The sequence below is a fragment of the Ailuropoda melanoleuca genome, chromosome 2, assembly GCF_002007445.2.
Source record: "Ailuropoda melanoleuca isolate Jingjing chromosome 2, ASM200744v2, whole genome shotgun sequence".
Classification (NCBI taxonomy): Eukaryota; Metazoa; Chordata; class Mammalia; order Carnivora; family Ursidae; genus Ailuropoda; species Ailuropoda melanoleuca.
The window spans coordinates 55883182-55908015 of record NC_048219.1 but is presented as its reverse complement, the minus strand read 5'-3'; the positions used below and the strand labels follow the sequence as shown (position 1 = coordinate 55908015).

General features: G+C 40.2%; 1 protein-coding gene across 2 annotated transcripts; it reads left to right on the top strand.

Annotated features, from left to right (window-relative positions):
* Positions 1–341: 341 nt before the first annotated feature.
* MCOLN3 (mucolipin 3) lies at positions 342–23864 on the top strand. Of its 2 annotated transcripts, XM_002919391.4 has the most exons (12): positions 342–569; positions 3727–3894; positions 7999–8152; positions 9407–9491; positions 9573–9669; positions 14493–14592; positions 17617–17729; positions 17813–17962; positions 19453–19554; positions 19664–19786; positions 20616–20822; positions 22487–23864. In XM_002919391.4, the coding sequence occupies exons 1-12, from the start codon at positions 342–344 to the stop codon at positions 22619–22621; spliced, it is 1662 nt and encodes a 553-aa protein (XP_002919437.1). In that variant the 3' UTR covers positions 22622–23864. The 2 variants fall into 2 exon arrangements, with proteins under 2 accessions (XP_002919437.1, XP_034509700.1); XM_034653809.1 differs by lacking the exon at positions 19664–19786.
* The last annotated feature ends 970 nt before the right edge of the window (positions 23865–24834 follow it).

The window sequence follows — 24834 nt, the reverse complement described above, 5'->3', positions numbered from 1 at the left end:
GCTTTCAGGTCATCCTGCTCTATCTGTTATTGAATGAGGTGGAGAGTGTATACATTACTGTATCCACAGACATAAAATCCTTTACTAATAGAAACAGCCCATGAATTCGGTATCCTTCAACTGGGTGAAAACTTATTTAGTAGCTGAAACAAAAAGAAACATGACATGTTACATTCTAATTGATTCTGTAAACATCTAAAGCGCAGTTTAGAACAATGGTGCTTATTTGAAACCAGATCTTGTATTTGGGCTTCCTCAACTATCCTACTATAACAAAGAATATAGAGATTTGTGCCTTTAGTTACGGAATGGAAACCATCTTTTTTCCCCTCTCCCCAGAGATGGCAAACCCTGTGGTTGTTATAAGCAGCTGCAGCTCTCACGAAGAAGAAAATCGCTGCACATTTAACCAGCATACATCGCCCTCTGAGGAGCTCCTGTTAGAAGACCAGATGAGGCGAAAACTCAAATTTTTTTTCATGAATCCTTGTGAGAAGTTCTGGGCTCGAGGCAGAAAACCATGGAAGCTCGCCATACAAATTCTAAAAATTGCAATGGTGACGATACAGGTAAGCACTTCAAATCATGAGTTTGATGAAGGCCTCTTTTAGTAACAGGAGTAAGGACAGTGGTTTTTTTCTAACTTTGAACTGTATGTATAATGGAGAACAATAAATAAGGAAACATACAGTCTTAAACAACCCTCTCTCTTCAATATTTGTTTCCCTTCCTTTTTTTCCTTCTCATCTTTCATTAAATTACAGTTTTAGTCACATAATGGAATCAGTTTTTAGGAGAAGAAAATTTTAATATTTGGTTTGTAATAGAGAAGCTGAAGGTTTCTAAATCAGCCGTGAAAACTGGCTGTTGCCCAACCAGAGGCTGCTTTTTCTTCCTAGTTTCCTGGGAATTTCTCTCTCTTCAGAAACTTCCAAGGTTTTCTGTTAAGGCAAGTGCTTGGATTCTCACAGCCCTGCAGTGGAAAAATGTGGAGTTAACTAAAAAGGAGTGGCATAGGTAGTGAAATATGAGACTTCATTTTAGGAGAGTTTGAATCTCATTTCCTTGACTTCTGTTGACATTTTTTTGGGAAACCATATTTTGCAATTCTTTATATATACTGATTGTGATTTACTCTTGTGAAAATGTATTTTCCTACTGGTGAGAGTAATTATCCCCATTTCACAGATGAGAACATTGGGGCTTAGTGAGGTAAAATAATCTGTCATAGTCAAGAAACTAGAAGAGTGGGAGCTGAGATTCAACTCAGATTGTATTCTAAGACCTGTGTTCTTAATTACTTCTAAATTTTTTAGAGGGCTTGTTTAACCATCCTCTGTTTCCTAAGGTGGTCAAGAGGCAAAGTGACCAATGGTTTAAGATGTTAAGCCTGTTAGTAATAAGCATATAAAAGGCATTTAGGTACATTCTTAAAAGGAACTGGGGGTTTTTCTTTTTCTTTTTTAAGATTTTATTTCTAAGTAATCTCTACACCCAACATGGGACTTGAACTTACAACCTTGAGATCAAGAGTCGTATGTTCTCTGAATCAGCCAGGTACCCCATCTGAGGACTTTTCTTTCCTCATCCTGCTTCTCCTCCCCCTCCGCCGCCGCCTCCTCCTCCTTCCTTCCTTCCTCTTCTTTTTTGTTTTTAGATTTATTTTTTAGAGAGAGAGAGAGAGAGAGTGTGTGGGGAGAGGGGCAGAGACAGAGACAGAATCTCAAGCAGACTCACCGCCAAGCATGGAGTCTGATAGCTCGATCCCACAACCTTGAGATCATGACATGAGGTGAAATTAAGTCTGTCGCTCAACCGAATGAACCATCAGGTGCCCTGGAGGGTTTTTCTTAATTGTGATGTTTTCTTAATCTGTATTAGAGCAACCAAGCAAATATTACATAAAGACTTTATAACTGAGCAAAAAAGGGTGACTGGGTGACAGACTCATTCTTCTCAGGGGAAAGAGGGTGGACTTTCTGTTCATTTGGAGATTTTGTATCTGTAGCAGCAAAAAAAAAAAAAAAAAGATGTCTATGATGATAGGCACCCTACCAAATGTTCCCTTTCTCCACGGCCTGGCACAGTCTCTGAGTTACAGGGGTTTTCTCTCTGCCATGGGTACACCGTTAAGGGCAGGGACCGTTGTTTCTGCATTGCATCCTTGGGACCCAGCTCAGTGCTGGCATGTGGGGTGTACTCATTGGGAATTGGTCTTTAGGAATTCTCTGGAAGCTTTTCAGTCATCAGCTTCATTAGATGTAAAATCCCTGGAATATCAAGCTGTCATCTTCTTGGGTTTTAAAGAGGACACTTGGCTTACACTTGGCTTAGAGAAGCTCTTCAGAAATACAAGTCCAGTTAGATGGAGAGCACTGGTGTGTGTGGGGTGCAGGGCATACATCACAAGGAGAGGTGAGAAGAGATTTGTGTGCTCTATTTTTTCCCAATCAGACCCTGGACTACTTTGTGTAGCATAATAGGGTGGCTAGAACTTGGATTTAGTCTGTTAGGCTTGGGTTCAGATTTTGACCATACACTTGGTAGTGATGTGACTTGAAAAAATTATTTAATTTCTCTGGGCCTTTATGTGCCCATCTATAAAATGGGTATGTTAAGAACTGTACTGTGGGATTAGTATGAAGGAAGTTCCTAGTATGGCACATAGGTGCTCAGTGCTATTTCCCTTTTCTATATAAAATACACCATGCTTCAGTCTGAGATCCAAGTCAGAGTGTACGTTCTAAACTTACGGCACGTGTGCGCACGTGTGTGTGTATCAGAGAGAGTGTGTGCCTGTGAGAGAGAGGGAGGGAGCAAGAGATTGAGATGGTTTCAGAGGGAAGAGAAGGCGGAAGACACACTTGGAGTAAAGTTTCAGGTATGATTGAAAGATCTTATGTTAATATGACAGCAGTGCAGTTAAATAACTTTTTTTGTGCATGAATAACTAGTTTCATGTAAAACTCTGGGGTCACTCCTGCATGAATATAAGGATATATTATGTTAATATTCTTTAATTTAGAGATCAGTTGGAAGGATGTTTTTATTTTTGGTCTTACTGTCGCAGTTTTGGTAATTAAACTGACAGTTAACTAGAGTGGTTTGATTGGAGGCTTAGACTTATTTGAGGCACTTCTTATATTGCATTGTGCACCTTCTTGGTGTCTTGCACAATTCATTTTAAAATCTTCTACTTGCCATTTAAGCCCCTGCACCATCTGCCTCCAGTTTTTCTGCTGACTTTTTTAGCTTGCTGCTTCTTCAGCTGGATTGTGCTGGGATCCTCAGCGTCCCTGCAAAGTGCTAAGTTCCACTCTACCTTCTTAGCCTTTTTCCTGTGTTCCTCAAATGTCCCCACCCAAGTTATGCACATGCTTCAGGGGTCTTCTATCATTATGTCTTTCTTAAGGAAACCTTCCCATTTCTTTAGCCAGAGTGATCTTGCTTCTCTAAACTCCTAAAGGAGGACTTCTCTGAGCTAAAGCTTTGGGTGGTGGGGGCAACGACATAAGTAAGATCATACATGGAAATGTGCAAAGCCACTTTCTTTCATTTTAAAACTAGAAGCCCACTTTATCTTTAAGGACAAATTAATTTACAGCGACCAAAAGTTTAATTTCTATTGAATGTAGGAATAATCAGACTTGAATAGATAAATTGATCGTTATATGGAGACCTTTTATTTCATTTCTTTTTCAACCCTTTTCCTTTTTTTCTTTTAAGCTGGTCTTTTTTGGGCTAAGTAACCAGATGGTTGTAGCTTTCAAGGAAGAGAACACTATAGCATTCAAACACCTCTTCTTAAAAGGATATATGGACCGAATGGATGACACGTACGCAGTGTATACACAAAGGGATGTGTACAATCAGATCGTCTTTGCAGTGAACCAGGTAAATCAAGTATGTGTGTTCTTAATGGGGAGAAGGAACAGACTGAGAAATTGTTAGCAATGTACATGATAGAAATTGACGTTCCACTGTAGAAAGGTGAACATTTCTGTGATGATATGTATAAATGATTTGTATAAAACCATTTAAAATTCATTTTTTAAAAAATATCACCATCAAACTTCCATGAAACTAGAAATTGAGAAAAGCTTTTGTTTAGTAACAGAGAGACAGAAACTTTAAAGACTTCATTAAAAGAATCAGAGCTAGGGGTTGGCATGAGTGCCTCAAAGATTTAAAATTATTAACCGTGGCCCTGGTTATAAGTAGTCATTAAGTCTTCAGAGTTTGTACGTTCAGGGGCCCTTAACAAATAATGAGAATATTAACTTTGCAGAGCATAGACAGCAACTAAGACCTGAAAGTTCATTTAAAAAATAAATAAGGCCTTTATGTCATACATGACAATGGTTTTATTGTAATATTGACTAACTGCCCAAAAAAAGTAAAAAGTATTATAGTGCAGTTATGGTTCTTCATTATCTAGAGACAATCTATGCACAGTGAGATCGTAAATTGCTAGGATGACATAGGTATTTATGGTACCAAGACTTTCTGCTAACACTTGGATTGTGTACATTGGTCAGAAATCTACAGTGATGGAAGTAAGCTGCATAAGTTACTAAACAGAATTATGGATCTTTGTGGAAAATTCCTCTGTCAAGGCATATCTTAGCAGGTTACCTGCTGCCCTGAGCCTTGGGTCTTCTGTGTTTCAAGATCTTACAAAGTTCAAGACACACAAGGTTCTGTGACCAGGAGGCTCAGATCCTTAAGTAATCCCTGGAGGACTGCTTCACAAATAGTGGGCCCTTGGAAGGGCTACAGGACCCCATACTTATATGACTCTATGTCATGATCCCTGCCTGTTTTTCCAGCTGTACTTCCCATCACACACCATTGCAGGCATACTAGTCTACTTGGGACTTCACCACACTCAAGATCTTTTACCTTCTTTTTCATTTAATGGACTGTTTACCTCTTACACCCTCCCACCTCCAATATAAAACTACCAGTTTGGCTCAGAGTAGCTTTAGTGAGGCTTAATACACTTATTTCCTTGAATAGAGAACAAAACCTTAAAACGGAGTATTTCCACTCTTATACTATTTGTCCCCTGCATGTAGGACATAATGCTACTTAACTTATGCAGCTTCCTTTTATTACCGTAGATTTCTGGCCTCTTTCCCCAATCCCAGCGCTAAGAGAGAGAACTTAGTCCTGTAATTACATATCCTGTCCTAGCAGTTTGCCATCTCACATGAATAGATTAACTCTAGTAATGAAGAGCAACTACTGCATTTTGATAATTTTTTTACCTTATCATAAATTTGACCAATATTTTATTACCTACTCTATGCCTACTATTGTTTTAAGTGCTGGGGTTAGAGCAGTGGCCTTGATAAATTCCTTGCCCAGTGGAGTTTACATTCTAATTTGAGGAGATGGATTTTAACAAGTTTAACCAAAATCATTTGGTTTCAGATAGTGATGAGTGCTACGAAGTAAAATTAAGTAGCATGAGAGCATTAACAGTTGCCTCAGCGTGGTCAGGAAAGACCTCTCTGAGGACTTGAAGTCTAGGGAAGAATATCCCAGGCTGAAGGAGTAGCAAAGGCTCTCAAAGCCGGAAAACATTTCATATGTTTGAGGAAGTACGAAGGAGGTGAATGTGGCTGGGCTAGGTCTGGTCTCTCAGGCCTTTATAGACCCTGGAAAGAAGCTTTGAAATTTATTCTGAGAGAGACTGGAAGCCATGGAAGGGCTTTCAGTAGGGGAGAGACTGTAATACACAGAAGCAAAGCCTAATATTTATTCCCTCAAATAGCATCTGTTGTGTATCTGAAACTGTTTTTTAAAAATATTTATTTATTTGAGAGAGAGAAGGAGAGAATGTGTGAGTGGGGGGAGGGGCAGAGGGAGAGGGAGACAAGCAGACTCCACACTGAGCAAGGAGCCCAACGACACAGGGCTCAATCCCAGGACCCCTAGATCATGACCTGAGCCGAAATTAAGAGTCAGATACTCAACCAACTGAGTCACACAGGTGCCCCTCAGATATTGTTTTCGGTGCATGCATACTATAGTGAACAAATGGACAAAGTCGAGGAAGTCATATTCTAAATGGAAGAGATAAACAATAAAGATATCATTTGTTAGTTGGTTATAAGTATACATAAGTATACAAAGTACACACACACACACACACACACACACACACACAAAGAAGCAACAAGCAGAGTGAATGAATGGAATGAATGGAGGTGGTCAGGAGAGGCCTCTCTGATAAATGACAGGTGGGCAGGGCAGACCAGAGTGTGGGGAGGCAGCCTGTGGCCGTCTCAGGGAGGAGCCTTCCATGGAGAAAGGATAGCATGAACAGAGCAGAGAACACATTTGTGTTTTGGGTATTGCTGTCCTAAGGACATTGCATGCATTAATTCACTTATTCCTGTAACAGGCCCATGAGTTCTACATGGAGACTGGACTGTGGTGAGAGGCAGATGGCCAGCAGGAAGACCACTGAAGAGATTCAGTTTGTCAGGGGGGGAGATGAGGTGGTGTGTACAAGGGTGAGAGCAGTGAAGGTGATGGGAGGCAGTCAGATTTGGGATATAATTTGAAAGTAATGCATGACTTTCTGATGGACCGGAAGCGGAGTATGAGAGAAAGAGGCTAAAGGATCATTTCCAAGTTATGGCCTGTGAAGCTGAGTGGCCTATAGAGTCAGTGATTGAGAAGGGCATTTTCATGGAAGGAGTTGGTTTTTCTGTTTGCACAGTTATGTTTGGGATACCTCTTTGACAGCAGAGGTGTCATGTGGGCAGATTGCTACCTACGTAGGGAAGTCAGTGGAAAGGTCAGGAGATGTAAATTTGGAAGTCCTCAGCTTGCATATAGAGTTTCAACCTGGGACTGGTTGAGATCACTTACAGGGAGAATGAGGCTGAGGAAGTCGAGGACTGAATCCAAGGGTACTCTGAGACACAGAGGTTGGCAAGAGCAGGATCCGGCAAAGGAGACCGAGGTGGAGAGCCTGTGTGTCAGAAGTCAAGTGAAGAAGGTATCCTGTGAAAGGGAAAGCACGCGGCTGTGTCAAACACCATGGGCAGGCTACATTAAATGAGAGCTGGGAACCAAGCATCAGATCTGGTAAAATGCTGCTCTTTGTAGCCTGGATGAGGGCCAACTCAGCATCCATCCCATAGGCTCACATTTTAAATGATTTATTTCATTTAATTTAGCATGTTTCATATGCATGGTTTAGAATTATTTATCTCTGTGTCCATCCCACTAAATTGTTAATTCCAATAGATGGATACCGTATCACTATCTTTTATTGCTACTTGTGCCAAACAGCATGGTTCAGAGTAAGCTCTGAAGCACTTTTTTTTTCCTTCTACAGAAATCCATTCAGAGTTTAAGTTGATGATTATTCCAAAGTACCACAAGATCCTCATTTGTAAGATTACATTTTATTTTATTTATAGGACTCCCTAGAATGAGGGAATATTGCTGTGAAAATGACTAACTGTATTCTTACAACGATAAAGATGAAACAGTTGTTTTTTTTTTAAGTTTTGCAAGTTAGCTTGGAGCAATTGTATCCTCCTTCCTATATCACAGCAGCAAAGCAGAACTCTGACCTTATAAGAAATGGTTTAGAGATAAAGTTTGTATTTACACTGAATGCAAAAGTCCATTCCTGAGCATAGTTCTTTAAAGAAGGAAAGATCACAGAGTTGATGTGGTGTAAGCCTTTCATTTTGTAGACAAGGAACCAGAGGCTCAGAAAATTTGTGACTTGCCCACACTCACAGAAATGAGACTGGGGCCCAGAACTCTAATTTGGGAGTGCTTTCTGCGGGCTGCTGTCCTGGCACACGGTACCATGTCATGTGCTCTGCGTATCAACGTGAACGTGACTGTCTCCACCCAGAAAGCAGGTTGGAAGCTACCCATTTCATAGGCAGGGTGGGTAGGCAATCATGGCTTCATTTCTGTCTGGCTGGTGTTCCCATTTTCTGTTTCTCTTTTTGGTTGAAGTACTTGCAGCTACGCAATACCTCGGTTGGGAACCATGCTTACGAGAACAAGGGTGCAGAGCAGTCTGCTATGGCAATCTGTCAGCACTTCTACAGGCAAGGAAACATCTGTCCTGGGAATGATACCTTTGACATTGATCCAGAAATTGAAACTGGTGAGGTTTTTTAAAAAACTAGAGCTTCCATTTTTTTTAACTCCTTGAGTTATACTTAAAATCAGTAATTTCATCTCTGAAAACGTTCATCGCCTGTGCTATTAGGTCATAGTGAAAAACAATGTAGGACTTATTATGTGTCAGGTACTGTCCCAAGCCCTTTACTGTAACTCATGATTTTTAAAAACAACAAGAACAAACCAATAAGGCAAGATATATTATTATCCTCAACCTACAGAAGACTAAAGTGTGGCTCAGAGAGTCAAGTGATATGGTCCAGATGGAGCTGGTAAGAGGCAGCGCTGAAATTTCACCCAGACTGTCTGTGCTCTGAGCCACTACATTCTTAGCCTCCACATTCCAGTTCCTCTTGCACTGGGTAAGCCCGTTAAACAAACTTACAGTGGTCCTTACAAAAGGTTGTACTTGCAAATTCATCATGTATATAAAATTCCCTCCCCTCAACTGCACTTTTCTACTTAGTATCTTTGGTGGTCAGTTAGGGAGGAACCAGAACCAGGACTCAGAACAGAATGGCTTATTATTATTATTTTTTTTTAAATAGGCTCCATGCCCAGAGTGGAGCCCAATGCAGGGCTTGAACTCACAACCCTGAGATCAAGATCTGAGCTGAAGTCAAGAGTCGGTCACTTAACCAACTAAACCACCCAGGTGCCCTTGAGTGGCTTATTCTTATTAGCAAAGTTCTATTTACCGTGTGTACCTAAAACATTAACTTAAGTCTTTGAGTTAAAAATTAAATATCCAGATACTTTTAACAATAGTCACTGGAATGTTTTTTGGAGAGGGATAGTAAAGGATTATAGTACAGATTAGTGAAATCTTCTAAAATGCTGTCTTCCTTTTTTTAAATTATTATTTTAAAATAAAAACATATTTTTAAAAATCCTTTAAATTTAGAAAATTTTATCTTAGGTATGGCAAGTGCTTCACACTTATGCTTAGGATACAAAAAAGGGAGAAGGGACTCAAAGTTTAGGCTCACAAAGGCAGGAAGGAAGATAGCATTCTATAGAAGACTAATGAGACAGAGTTCAGGTCTCCTACCCTTCACCCATTCCTGAAAGGTAGCCACTTGGGTCTTAAACACAAATGGACATTTAGCTTTTAAATCTTAATTCAGAAGAACAGTAGAATCTGAATATCTAGTCTGAAATGCATTATCCTTTCAAGATGCAGTTCACTTATTTATTTTAGGCAATATACATAATGTTTTGTTCCTTTCTATGGCAGAATGTTTCTTTGTAGAGCCAGACGAACCTTTTCGCATTGGAACACTGGAAGAAAATAAACTCAACCTGACGCTGGACTTTCATAGGTGAGGCAAGCAGATGGGAGTGTAAGCTATGTGTCTGTGCGTGTGTGTTTTCACTGCACTAAAGCCTCCTCTGTTTCCTAGGCTCCTAACAGTGGAGCTCCAGTTTAAACTGAAGGCCATTAATCTGCAGACCATTCGTCATCATGAGCTCCCTGACTGTTATGACTTTACTCTGACTGTAAGTGTGGGCTGGGCTGAATCGGGTCCTGGGCTGAAGAAGAACGGTTTGATTTAGTTACATGTTCCATCTCCCCGTATTAAAGCACGATCAGGTCTATAGGATGTTTCCACTTGAATGTGCCTGGGGGAAGCGTTGCATGGCTGGCTCTATTTGGTTATGGTAACTCGTTCACTTGTTAATTCTCTTTCCTCTGTGCAACAGTGTAAGGTCTGTGAGGGCAGGGACCGTGCCTTGTTCAGAACAGTGCCTGGCACGGGAGGTTTTCAGTACGGAAGCAGCAGAGGCTCGTAGGTCCTGTATGGTTGGCTCTCACCAGGCTGCGGCTGTCTGCCTACGGTCATTGCCAAGGGTTCTTGCTTTCTGAGGCTCCTCACCGTAGATGCGTGCAGCCTTTGGGTTATTGCACCCAGGGCCTTCCTTGGGCTGCCTCTGGATGTGCTGGTTCCTCCCCCTTCAGCCCAGCCTGCCACATTCCTGTTCTCTGTATTCCAGTTGCAAACAGAGTGCGTAGAGCTCTCTAGAGAGCCTGCAATGCCTCCCATGTGCGCTCATCACCCCATCAGGCTCAGGCTCAGGCGTCCAGTGCCGTGGGGGGCATATGTGGACGGCATTTCCTGCAGCTTGCCTTCGTACAGTCCGTGTTGCTGTTACTTCTGCAGTAGTTTGTACCGGAGCTGTGTCCAGGATATTCAACTAATTGCCTATGAGAAATCAAGTTTTCAGAAATTGAGGTTAAAAAAAATTTTCAGAATATAGCATAATTAATAATTATGTATATTATTTAACAGGAAAAAGCAATAATACTATTAAGACTATTTTGTATTAGGCTACAAATTGTGATCCTAATATTAATTGGGAGGTTATTACTTGATTTTTTAAAAATTGAGCTATTATCCACAGTCTTGTCTCTTCTCCTCTCTCTCCCTTACCACTCACTGCACCACTGTCAAACTGAGAAATGGCACTTTTCAGAAGTTTTATAATCCTCAAGGCTCAGCTCAACTGACACCTTCTTCCTGGACCCTCTTCATGATGCATTGGTTAGGAACACATTCTGTGCTCTGAACTCCAGGGTTTTATTTTTGGTTTTGTTTTCTTATTTTGTATGGGCTCACCCACCTTCTCTTTTGTTTTAAGGTTTTCTAGGCTTTTATCATCAACTCTGTTAGATTGAGAGCTCCTTGAAGGCAGGGATCATTTTATTAATTGTTGCATCCCTCAAAGAACATAGTAGGTGACTCAAATATTTGTGAATGAATTAATAAGTGGAACATTTGTAAAATGTAGACCCTTTCCCAGGACTCAGTACAGTGGTGAGAGCAGCCTGTTAGCCACATGTGGATATTCTGTTTCTCCTGTTATTGCAGATTCGACCCAAGCTATCCCTGTGCCTTGTGGGTTTCACTGTGTGTCTCGCAGAACGTCAGTGGAACTGATGCCCTATAGGGTAGTCTAATAGTAAACGCAATTAGTGCAACTAATGGTTATAAGTAAACATGAACTGGGGCCGTATATGCCTGATTTAAAAGGCAGGGGTTTTGGAATCAGGCAAGCCTAGATTTTAATTCCAGCTCACCAGATAGTAGCTTGTAACTTTAGGTAAATTACTTAATTGGTTTGAATTCCAGTTTTCTCATTTGTAAAACAGAATTAATGCCCACCTGCCTAACAAAGTTGTTGTCAAGACATCTGTCTATCTCTCTGTCATACTTCATATATATGAGATATATAAAGGACCTCCCTAAGTATCTCGTATATAGCAAATATTTGATTAATGCAACAGCTATTTATGAAACCTTCCTGTGTGTGTCTATCATATGGGTTTATAATGTAAAAGTAGTGCATTAACATTCATTCACAGCAATTTAATATATTCTTGCATCCTGTATTTTGAAGCTCTTTACTAGGTGTACAAACATCTAGGATTCTTGTGTTCACTTGAGGAACTGACTCCTACCTCATTATGAAATGGTACTTTTTACCCCAATAATATTCTTTGCTCTAAAATCTACTTTGTTTGACATTAACATAACCATTCCCGCTTTCTTTTAATTAGTGTTAGTATGGTATATCTTTTTCCATCCTTTTGATAGTAACCTATTTGTATCTCATATTTAAAGTGGGTTTCTTATTAGGCAGCATGGAGTTAAGTCTTGCTTTTTTACCCAACCTCATAATCTGTACCTTTTATTGGGGTGCTTAGACCATTTGAATGACATGTGATTATTAATATAGTTTCTCTCTTTTTCTGCCTGGATTGAGTAATTTTTGGATACAATTTTAGCTCATTTGTTAGCTTATTAGCTATCGCTTCTTGTATTATTTTAGGGTTTACAGTACACATATTTAAATTATTATCCTCTGCCTTTAAGTGGTGTTATACCACTGCATGTCGAGCACAGAAATCTTATAACAATCTATTTCTGTGTCTCCTGTCTTGGCTTTTATGTCGTTGTTGTCACACAGTTTACTTCCAGATATGTTACAAACTATATAATGTACTGTTAGTCGTTTTTACTTAAACAATTATCTTTTAAAGCAGTTTAAATAATAAGAAAAAAAAGTATATTGGCCCATGAAGTAACCATTTCCAGCACACTTCATTCTTTCCTGTAGCTCCAGGCTTCTATCTGGGATCATCTTCCCTCTGAAGGGCTTCCTTTGACATATTTTGCAGTGCAGGTCTGCTGAAAGACTTTCATATGCCAAAAAAAGTATTCATTCCATCTTCATTTTTATTTTTTTTTAAGATTTTATTTATTTATTTGAGAGAGAGACAGAGCACAAGCAAGGGGAGCAGCAGGCAGAGGGAGAGGGAGAAGCAGGTTCCCTGCCAAGCAAGGAGCCTGGTGCAGTGCTCGTTCCCAGGATCCTGGGATCAGGACCCGAGCCGAAGGCAGATGCCCAACCTACTGAGCCACCCAGGCGCCCCTCCATCTTCATTTTTAAAGATGGTTTCAGTTCAAAATGGTATAGCATTCTTGTTGACTGTTTCTCCCGCAGTACTTCAAAGATGTTGTTGCTCTAGCTTGCATTGCTCTGATGAGAAACGTGCCATGATCTTCATCTCTGTTCCTCTGCTGGGGATGTGTTCCCTCCTCCCCCTGGCTGCTTTTCCATTGTTCTCTTTCTCTCTTTGATTGTGATATGCCTTAGTGTGTTTGAGGTTTACTAAGCGTTGGTTCTGTGGTTTTATAGTTTCCATTATATTTGACGTTTATTAAACATCACTTGTTCAAATACTTTTTGTCTCTTCTCCTTCCTCCTCCTTCAGAGAATCTAATTCCACATCTATTTGGTCACTTGAAGTTGTCTCACAGCTCAGTAATGTTTCGTGTTTTTGTTTTAGTTTCCAATCTTTTTTCTCTGTGTTTCATTTTGGAAGTTTCTATTGCTCTACCTTCAAATTCACTAATCTTTTTTTCTGTGCTATCGAATCTGTTCTTTATCCTATCCATTATTTTTTCTTCTTTGTTTAAAGAATTCAACTTCTTCAGAGCTGGACTGAGATGTGATTGACGTTGAGCCAAAGTATATTTACTCAGCAGATATTTAGTGAGAACCTACTACTTATAAGGCCCAGAGACTGTCTGTGTGGGAAAAGCATGGTTTCTCCTCGGCAAAGATTTCTGACTCATTCAAATAATATGAAGCATCTTTTCTCTGTGAGGCCATGGGCTGGGTCCTCCAGTGGATGCGGAGATGTGCAGACACTGACAACACTTTTAGTTGCTTGTCAAGGAAAGAAGCTTATAGTCCAACCTGAGAAACAGAGTGATCAGACTCACTAAACTTATTTGAAATCTTATATCTGCAGGGATGTCTGGTTACCCCACATGAAGAAGCTTCAATAAAACTCATTTAAATAGCAGACTTTTTCTTAGGGAGAGAGAGGAGAGAGAGAGCGAGCGAGCAAGCACAAGCAGGGGGAGCAGCTGAGGGAGAGGGAGAAACAGGATCCCTGCTGCCGAGCAGGGAGCCCGATGCGGAGCTCGATCCCAGGACCCTGAGCTGAAGGCAGGTGCTTAACTGACAGAGCCACCCAGGCACCCCTAAATAGCAGACTTTTGAAAGAATTTTTTTTTTAAGGACTTGAGAGAGGAGACACTAAAAACAAACAAAACCACAACTGATTTCCTTGCTTTGCCTGTCCCTGCATGGAGAAAGTGGGGAGAGCTAGAAGGGAAAGACAGTAGGACTATGAAAAGTGTTCTGGGGTGGCTTTGTCCTGCTTGGTGCCTGCTGTCCTGAATGGTGATCCTTGAACCAAAACATGGCTGTCGACTCCCTATTACCACATCCTTTTTTATACATATGGTACTAGAGTCACTAAGAAATCTAGGCCCAGGATGAAAATCAGAAAAGCTCCACCTGCAATGTTTCAAGCCTGAGATAATGAACCTCTGTTTTAGTAAGAATTGCAGCAACACTAACAAACTGTCCCCAGGTGAGTCCTGGGGGGGGGGCAGTTGTACCAGCTCTTGCTCATATCAAGAGGGCATCTAGAGACACTTAGAGTGGGAAGGGGGAGCTCTCCTGTTTTATGAGTTGTCCAGGGCTGTAATACTGTCCTAGAAATAAGGGTTCTAGAGACTAAAAGTCTTGACAGACGATCTTATTCAACTTTCTCATTTCACAGAGAAATAAAGGGCACTTCCCAAAGTTGAACAGTTAGCCTCAACTCAGGGATGAGAGTCTGGGATGAGAATCTGGGTGGATATCCTGTTACCTTGGAAGATTTGTTTCCTAATTAATGCATAGAGACATTTTGGTTTCAAGAACTGTAGGTGTGTTATTGACCCTTTTCCTGTTCTTCACAGATAACATTTGACAATAAGGCCCATAGTGGAAGAATTAAGATAAGTTTAGATAATGACATTTCCATCAGAGAATGCAAAGACTGGCATATATCCGGATCAAGTAAGTGGTGAATTTTACTAGTTTTCATAATGGTTATTAAATTAAATAAAATAAAAAGGTTATTAAATTACTGGGATATGTGCAGCATCAAATAAAAGAATTGGAGCATTCCCAAGTTCCTGACTCTCTGCAAATAGATCAACTCATTGTGGGTGTCCGGTGTTCCAGGCAATGCATAAGTTATTAGTAATTGGAATGACTTTTGCTGACTTCTACATGTACTCTCACTGGCCCAGTTCCTACCAAAAAATGCACATGACCCCCCAGGAAAAAAATCACATTTGCCCAAACTCATATTTATTGAGTGTTTACTGCATAAGGACTTCCACCTAAATTTTAATAGTTTTAAAATATCCTTGAGATAGCCAACATCCCTAGTTACACAAATGAAGAAACTAAGGCGTAGACTACAGTGAATCTTGGTGCCTGTGGTCATACAGCCAGGGAGAGGTCGGGTAGAATTGGACCCTGAAGCATCCCACACATTACATTTATATTTAGGAATGAGGAAGGGGTACGTTCTTGGAAATATGGACATAAATTCAGGTAGAGACGAAGTACCATTGAGAATTTGGGGGCTGAACAAGAGGAAATTGATTGGAAGAGAATTGATCTGTCTCATTTTTTAGCCCCTTTGGTATGTTGTGCTGGATTAGGTCAGGGGTTCTTGGAGTCTAGCGAGCAGAAGAATCTCCCCAGGTCCCTGCTTAGATGCACTTTCCCCAGCTTCCTGCAAGGCAGTCCGTCGGTCCGGGGCGGGGCCTAGAAAGGTCCAGGTCATCCTTATTCATGCCATACTTGGAAATTCATTGCTTTAGGGCTTCCTACTGGTTGATCCACACAGTTCAGAAGTGGTAATAAGATATTAACGGTAAATGAAATGAAATTTCTTTGTTTTAGTATTCTTTTCATTATGAGGTAACTTCAAATATATGAGGCTTGTGAATCACAAATTTTATTTCAACTACAAAATTGTTTATTTGAAACACATGCCTGTTTTGTCATTTATAAACATTGCAATACTTCTCCACAAACTTTGGAATAGAGAAAATGAGAGCATATGAGAACATATGAAAGTACCTGGCATGCAGGCTTTCTCTCAAATGTTTCTTAGTTTTTAAGTTTTTCTAAAGCAGATGCAGCTATTTTGATAACAATTAGATGCCCCTTGGGCAATATTACTGGAATGTTTCATTATAGAACTTTGAACTATCATCTTCAGTGCTCGTCTTTTTATCAGTAGGGAGCAGTCTACCTTGTCAAATGAAACAGGCTCTGTAGCGCAGCGTATGACAGCTGAGACCTCTGCTCACCTCTCTTCACCTGGCCCCCCTCATGCTGGCCTCGACTTAGTGCTTGCAGTTCTCCAGCATCTCTGCGTAGGCGGCTCTGTCCTATCGCTCAGGTCTCACCTGAGACCTGCTGCCCCTTACTGTGCCATATAAACGAGCCTCTTCTCCCCACTCCTCTCATTTAGAGCAGTGGTTCTCGAAACACAGTGTCATCTGAGAGAGCTTGTGAAAATTCAGTGTCTGATTCAGTGGGTCTAGGGTAGGGCTAGAAAGTGTGCATTTCTAACAGTTCCCGAGGGATGCCAAGAACCACTAATATAGAGTGACAGATGCTGGAGACAGACTGCGAAGGTTTGAATCCTGACTCTGCCATGTACTGGCTATGTAACCTTGGGCAAGCTTCTGTGACCTCTTTGTGCTTCATTTTCTCACCTGCCCAAGTGGGGACAGTCACTCCCCCCTGGTTGGGATTGCTGTGAGGGTCCAATGAGTTATAATACATATAAAGTGCTTAGGACTGTGTGTGGCATAGCAATACCTGTTAGCTGTTATGCTTTATTTTCTTCATAATCACTCACTCCTGTCTGAAAGCATTCTGTTCATTTACGTTTTACTTCCCTGCATGTCACACTGCAGTAGAATAGAAATTCCACAAGTTGGGGGCCCATCTTGATCACCACTCGTATCCTCAGCATCTAGAAAAACACCTGGCACATAGTGGGTTCTTAGTAAGTGTTTTACACCCAAATAGTGTATTTTATTAGGATGTGCAGGAAGGCTAACTGTATTAAGAACAAAAGACCACAGGCTGATAATTAAAGATCTGTTATTGATGGTTGTAGTAATTTTTAAGAGAAAGATTTTTAACGTTCTTTAAATGCTCATGTGGAGAACACTTACCAGGGACTTTTCTCTCTGTTGTCTTTGCAGAAAGAATGTCTGAATACTCTAAATTATTCTAAAAGGCAGTGTAAAGCGTTCAGATAAAACTTGAAAATGCTTCTGAAGGATGCAGAAAGACCTGAGTCAGTAGAAAGACACATCATATTTTTTAGACAAGAGATTCTATATTATGTATATGCCAATTCTCCCTAAATTAATTTATAAATTTAATATGATTCCCCCCAAAAATTACCAGTAGGATTTTTATTGGAATTTAACAATCTGATTCTACAGAATATATGGAAAAAACAACAAGCAAGAATGGCCAACAGGAATCCCAGAAAAGAGTAAAGAGAGGCATTTGTCTTAGGCATTAAAACACACAAAACATCAGAAGGGTCAGAGATGGTACTTGTATATATATACAGTAATTCGACAGCTAATAAGGATGGTGTTTCAAATCACTGGGAATAAGATTTGCTCTTTTAATTGGCAAAAATGAAAGATTATTAATTTCCAATGGTGGAGAAGATGTGGAGGTGTGTGTAGGTATGTAAACTGGTGTGATCTTTTCGGAGGGCTATTTCTTAGGATTTCTTTTTAGAACTATGTGCATGCCTTTCCCCAACGATTCCATCTCTAGATAGTCATTCGCCTAAAGAATCACTTGCATTTGTGCACAGAGAGGACAGATTACAGTCGGAATGTCCTTATAAATCTTATACATCTATCCCGTGGTATGCAATGCAGCAGTTAAAGTAAATGAGGTTCAAAATGAAATGAAAAAAGAAAGTAGAGGTCACCATACTAACATCCGACTGCATAAGCAGGTAATGCTCTTTCCTTCCAGTTCAGAAGAACACTCACTACATGACGATCTTTGATGCCTTTGTTATTCTGACATGCTTGGCCTCACTAGTCCTGTGCCTTCGATCTGTGATTAGAGGACTTCAGCTTCAGCAGGTAGGGCTTGCTGCTTTCCAGAAATGCTACGGACACTGTGATTGACAGAGAAATTCACGGTGCCTCCCCTCTTTTCCCTAAAGGAGTTTGTCAATTTTTTCCTCCTCCATTATAAGAAGGAAGTTTCTGTGTCTGATCGAATGGAATTCGTCAACGGATGGTACATTATGATTATCGTTAGTGACATATTGACAATTATTGGATCAATTCTGAAAATGGAAATTCAAGCTAAGGTAAATTTTTTTCCTATTTATGCCATCATTAGTACCAGATTTGTACTAATATTTTTCCAGAATGTGAACATTTGCAGAGTAAATGATTTCTTTCAAACATCATATGGAGGAAACTTAAAATCGGTAGCAATAAGTTTCTTACATCTCGAAAGGATATCTCCTAGGCAGAGCTCTCCAAAGCTGATACACAAGTGTCTGTGTCAGAATCACCTGGAGACTTCATCTTGACCTAACAGCAGATTTTAGCACTGCAAGCACCCCCTCTTGTTGTCGCCATCACTTGGCTGGTTTCCATCCTAAATCACAGGCTGGTCTTCTGACTTCCTTTGCCGGATCCTTCTCCTCTCTCTGACTGATGTGACAATGCCTGAATGGGCAGTGCTCGGACATATGCTCTTTTCTGCCACTGTCTTGGTGATCTCATCCTGTCCCGTGGCTTTAAATAGTAGCTCTCCGCCAATGATTTCCAAATCTCTATCTCCAGCCTGGAATTCTTCTCTGAACTCTAGTCTCAAATATCCAAACTGTCGATTTCCCATTTTCATTTGGATGTCTACTTGGCCTTTCAAATGTAACATACCTAAAACCGAACTCCCTAAATCTCCACCTCCACGGTCCAAACCTGCTTCTCCTTTCTGACTTCAGTCAAAGGCAACTCTTCTCAGTTGCTCAAGACCAAAGCCATAGATGCATCCTTGACTCTTCTCTTTCACTAATCCCCTCTCCTCTCCATCTAATCCAAGAGGAAATCCTATCCATCTGCCTTCAAAAACCACCTCATTGCCTCCACCGTGACCAGCCTGGTCCCAGCCCCCATCAGCTCTCACCCATAATTATTGCACTAGCCTTCTCACTTTTCTGACAATCTGCTCTTAACCACAACAGCCCAAATGGGATCATATCACTCCTGTTCAGACCTTTCAAATCTCCCCAGCCTTTCAGACTAAAATGCAAAGCTGTTAAATTACCCACAAGGCCCTAAACTACCTACCCCCTTACCTCTATGACTCTGTACTCTCCCCCATTGCTCACTCCGCCTGACTCCTATCTTGCCAGGCACCCTCCTGCTGTGGGGCATTTGCACGTGCTAGTCTCTGTGCCTGGAACACTCCTCTCCTAGATTTTTGCTTGGTTTGCTCCCTCACTGCCTTCAGGTCTTTGTTCAAATGCCACCTTTTTAGTGAGACCTTCCTGATCACCCCATTTAAAATAACCCTAATGGCCCTTCTTTCTCCCCTGCCCCGAATTTTCTCCTCATCACTTACCCTCAGCTAATGTAATGAGAGTTTTGTTCATATATTTCTGTTATCTCTCCCCGCCACACACTAGAATGCAAACTTCATGAGGGAAGGAAATTTTGTCTCTTTGTTCACTTTTTTGTTCTTAGCACCTAGAACAGTGCCTGATTCATATCAACGCCAAAAATATTTTTTTTGCCCAAATGAATTTCTGCTAAATAATCTGTTCCCCCCCGCCCCGTGCTGTTTTAGAGTCTAACAAGTTATGATGTCTGTAGCATACTACTTGGGACTTCCACCATGCTCGTGTGGCTTGGAGTCATTCGATACCTCGGCTTCTTTCAGAAGTACAACGTAAGGATTCCATGGGTCTCCATGCTGCTGGTATTTCTATCTCTCTGTGGAAGTGCATGGCTTTGGCTGAGGGGCAAGTGGATTCTAATGGCCTCTCTTCCTTTCCCAGCTCCTTATTCTCACCCTGCAGGCAGCGCTGCCCAATGTCATCAGGTTCTGTTGCTGTGCTGCTATGATTTACTTAGGCTATTGCTTCTGTGGATGGATTGTGCTGGGGCCGTACCACGATAAGGTACCAACAAACAACTTCTTCCTGTTACTATTAAGCTCCTAAAATAGTGCCAGTGGCTCGTTATCCTTTTAAAATGTGCTCCTTCCATCTTGTGACTCAGCCTGAAAATGCTGAAGGTAGAGCACATCTAGTGCCATGTTTATAAACTGGGACGGTGTGACCGACCTGAGAGAATAATCGATTCACTCAACGACTTCACCTCCTTTTGTGGAATGTATCAGATAATTATGTCTTTTTTTTTTTTTTTGACCACCTACGAGGTCAAGATTTGTCCATTTGATTCATCAATATATATTAGAGAAGGCTATTTAGGCAAGACTTTTGGAAGTGTGACTTTATTAAAAAGGTAGTGTAGGGAAAAACTTGAAGACATAATTTGAAACTTTTGTTACCAGAGTTATAGTCTCGATTATAATGCCATGACCCTAAATGGAATGACTTTAAAATGAGAAGTAGGAGTACGCATGGTTAGGACTTGGGTATCTCTACAGAAGTGTTTCTAGGATCTCTTTCTATGTAGGTAAAGGGGACAGTAAGACTCGACTCAGAAAAGCACTGAGAGTGCAGACCAGCCCTTTCTGCTTCAGTCCAGGGTGTCCCATTAAGGGGAGCATCAAGAAGGAGCTGCTTGTTCCCGGAAAAATAGTAGGTGTTATACAGGTTGTGTATATCACACAGCAAATGCCTGTAGTTTCGTCAGATTAACTCTATAGTTTGCAGGGGTAACTTGGTATATCTGGTCCCATTATCTTTAATATGATGTCATGAACAAAAGCTCCACTGGGAAGGAACATGGAATAAAGTGGAATTTTCTCTTTTCTTTTTCCAGTTCCGTTCTCTGAATATGGTCTCTGAGTGCCTTTTCTCTCTGATAAATGGAGATGATATGTTTGCCACGTTTGCAAAAATGCAACAAAAAAGTTACTTGGTCTGGCTGTTTAGCAGAATTTACCTCTACTCATTCATCAGCCTCTTTATATATATGATTTTAAGTCTTTTCATTGCACTGATCACTGATACATATGAAACAATTAAGGTAGGTTCATCAAGAGCCATAAGTAGCAACATTTTTCCAGAACTTGTAGAATGGCAGTAAAATATGGTACCTAAGAGGGAGGAAAACTGATAGAATGTCAATTTTTTTCAGGGTAGAGAAGAAAGACTTCAATTTTAGATACTGAGACACAGAATTGAAGAACTAGAATTTTTAGAAGGTTGAAAGTTTTGTCTCTAAGTAAGCTTTTTCAAACAAGCTTTCTAAACTTTTATTAGAATTATAAAGATCAGGGGTACCTGGCTGACTCAGTTAAAAAGCATGTGACTCTTGATCTCAAGGTCATGAGTTCAAGCCCACGTTGGGTATAGAGATTACTTACATAAATAAATAAATTAAATAAATAAATAAATAAAATAAAAACCTTGGGAAAAAAGACTTCTAAAAATCAGTAGGCTTTAAGTGAGCAAAACATATGGCATTTCAAAATTTTATGGGGAAATTTTAAAATCCAATTTTCATAAAGAAAAAAGGACCTCTTAGTTTGGAGTGTGCTGTGACTGAACCCATACTCTTTGGAAGGCCCTGCCTGGGACCATCCCAGAGGCCTGGTCTCCAGAAGAATGAAGGGATTGATATATCAAGTACTAACCATGTATGCTTTATACATGTCAGAAATATGATTTGGAAAGCTGTTATTTATATTGTCACTCACACGGGGTATTTTAAAAATCACTTTGAGTCCTTTGAAATATGGAAAGGCAGGGTAAATATCCATATATATTTAAATTTCTAACAACTTTATACTATTAGGTATACCATTGGCATAGACACTTCCACTTGGGGACTTTCTGGGTATGAGAGGGATAATGCACCATGATGTCATACAAATGGTCCCAGGGATAAAGCAAAGATTAGCAGGAGTTGATGGGTTATGAGTTGGTAATTATGAATACCTTGCTAATGAAGCCAGGGCCATGACTTCATTTTTACTGAACCAGATTTCAAGACCTGACTGTCCTCAATACTTGCTTGGCAGGTGTGTGCTTAGGGTCACCAAGGCCACTGGGAAAGAGTCTAGTTGTACCTGCCCAAATCCCTCCCCACTGTGCTCTAAAAATTCACTACCTTTAGCTTTGCATGCAGAGAACTATATGTTATTTAAGGGTGATAACTAAGGTCTCAAAAAGTAGCAATGCGAGTTGACAACTCTTGATGATACAAGTCTGAGACTCACAGCTCAGATGTTTACCTCTCCATGAGCTCAGAGCACCCGTCAGGTGCACAAGTGATGGCTGATCCTCTCAGGTCAAGGCATGTTCTAGAGATCTTAGACCCCAAAGTGATGTTAATACAAGGCCCTTAAACAAACCTGTCTGTCTGAAAGGGGGACTCCAAATGGGTATGCAGGCTAGGTTCTCCCTGGAAAGACAGCTCAGACTCGGATTCAACATGCCCGTTTGGGGTTGAACCAGACCCACAAAAGAGCCTACGAGGACACTGTAGAATTCTAGACTGACTTTTCCTTAGCTAGACTGAAGAATGGCTCTAGAGGCTACATCTCCCTGAAAATACTTGGAAGTGACTGAACTGTCCTCTAGAAAGATCACCCTCCCTTGCCAAATGATCCATATTGAATTTGGAATAAAGCTGTTTTCAAGGGACTTATTCATGAGAGCTTTTTTTCCCCTTATTCTTCTGTGTAGCATTACCAACAAGATGGCTTTCCAGAGACTCAACTTCGTACATTTATATCAGAATGTAAAGATCTACCCAGTTCTGGAAAATACAGATTAGAAGACGAAACTCTAGTATCTATATTCTGCTGTTGTAAAAAGTAGCTATCAGGCTAATCTGTGCCCTGGAGGGAAATATAATGTGTAGCTGAGTTGGGAAACTATATGGATGTTTTAAGATAAAAGTTGTATGTTTAAAGACTATTACTTTGAGCAAACTGATAGCTATAATTCATCAAGAACTATTTATGTTTTTAAAAGCAATATTTAACATCTTTTGCAGCTTTATGTAGGGTTTGTTTTTTTAAACTAACTTTGATGAGAGAAGCTATTGAATTCTTGTTGTTTATTTTGCCATAGCTTTAGAATGTATTCTCCATCCCCCTCTTTAGCTCTTACCCTCTTGCTTCCAGCTCTTCCAGCTGGGTTGATTGTATCGTCAGTGGAGAACAATGCTTGGTCTGACTTCACACAACTCACTCACCCTGGTCTTGACCACTCTCTAGGGTTCATCCCTGAGAGAGAGGGCATGTGGTTGTTGTATATCAGTAATCATTGCATTTTAAAATATTCTCTTAAAGGGCAGAATAAGAAAGAGACAACTGTCACCAGCTAACAGTCTAAAATTTGGCTCTGAAGGACAACTGTTACGTGATGCTTTTTAGTTCTGGAAAAGATCAGGGTTTTTTTTTTTTAGCATTTATGTATAAGTTATCTCTCCTTCGGTGTTCAGGTACGTAGTTGAAAGAGTATCCTATACGTATAGAAATTAAAGTGCATACCAAGTGCATATTCAGTCCTGCAAGGATTGGTTCAGTGCTTGCATGGCCTTGCGCAAACTCTGTGATGTACTGTGCCCTTCACGGGCATGTTCAGTCTCACAGAAGGGAGTGTTTTAGGGTCAGGAACTGCAGTTTCGGGGGAGAGGTTCTAAAGCTCACATTAAACATATTTTGAAAAATAATTATGCTCAAAACGTAAAAATAACTGGGAAATGTATGCCTTAAGACACAGAAACAAAGTCTTCACTCCTTGGACACTGCTGATTGGAATTTCAGGGATTTTTACAACATGTATCTCTGTTTTGTGTGCTATTTACTCAAATAGAAATGAATTCAATGATGTGCAATAAAGCTTTTCTAAAAGCAACTCCTTTTTGGGGGGGAAGGAAACTGATTTGTTAATTTGTAATTTTGTTTAAAGGGTTAAATGAATATAGCCTTGAGACACTGCAGCCTTACTATTAAACATAATGACAATCATAATAATGACTCCAGGTGTTGAAATGTGAGGTTTTACAATGACTATAAGCTATTCTTATAGAACTTATGGCTTTTAAAAAATGGAAAATCTAAGTCTCTGGATCCCCTAGTATTTCATTTGCACGCTGAAATTTTAGAGACTTGGAATTCCCCATTGCAACTTTTTCTCCCTCTACAGTGTTTGATAAGAATTTACTGTTTATTTTAAAAATAATACCTTTATAAAAATTAAAAACAATGCCTTTATACCTATCAATAATGTATGTATCACCAATTACAGCTATTTATGTACATGTATCTTTTCTCCACTTTGTGAAACTAAGGAAACTTCTCCAGATCAGGAAAGCGATTCAAGGGCAGTAACTGTTAATCATGTCTCTGTGAGTGTAGCAGTGTGGTGAGAATAAAGGCTTTAGAAACTCAAAGACCTGAATAGAAATCTTGGATCTACTACAAATTGTGTGGGTGACCTCAGGGCAGTAACTTAAACCTCTCTGAACCCATCTTCCTCATTTCAAAAGGAGAGGATAGTACACTGAGTGCTGAGTGTTCAGTGAGATAACATGAGCGGGCGCTCTGGGTTACTCCTGGCCCCTTGAAGCACACAGCCCTTGCAAATGGTAAACGTTCTTAATAAATGCACTGTTAGCAATGAATTTTCTTTTTAACTACCCACTCATAAGTTATTCAGTAGAAATCCTGAAGTTTTAGAAAACACCTATAATGAGTAGTTGTCTGATACAAAAAGAAGTTATCCCAGTTTACAGTCCCCTTCTAAAGGGATTGTTGTCCCTAGTGGAGTCCTAACATTTTGAGGTTAATAGGGTAGTTCTTCATGGCGGCTTTTCTTTGAAATAAAAAGGCTTGAGAATTCCTTAGCATAAAAACTGTGTGTATACATACACTATATGTGATATATAATATATGTGCACATATCTGTACAATACATATATACACGTATATATACATATATGTATATGTGTGTGTATATACATATATATATATATACACACACACACACACACATAGTATGACTTACTTTCCATATACTTCCTC

What these genes read in the sequence shown, in the direction of transcription:
- MCOLN3 (XM_002919391.4), top strand. Translation starts at nt 342, where the DNA reads ATGGCAAACCCTGTGGTTGTTATAAGCAGCTGCAGCTCTCACGAAGAA. An exon ending in GAGGACTTCAGCTTCAGCAG is followed by an intron (nt 17,730 to 17,812) that starts GTAGGGCTTGCT and finishes TTTTCCCTAAAG; the next exon opens with GAGTTTGTCAATTTTTTCCT. An exon ending in ATACATATGAAACAATTAAG is followed by an intron (nt 20,823 to 22,486) that starts GTAGGTTCATCA and finishes TCTTCTGTGTAG; the next exon opens with CATTACCAACAAGATGGCTT.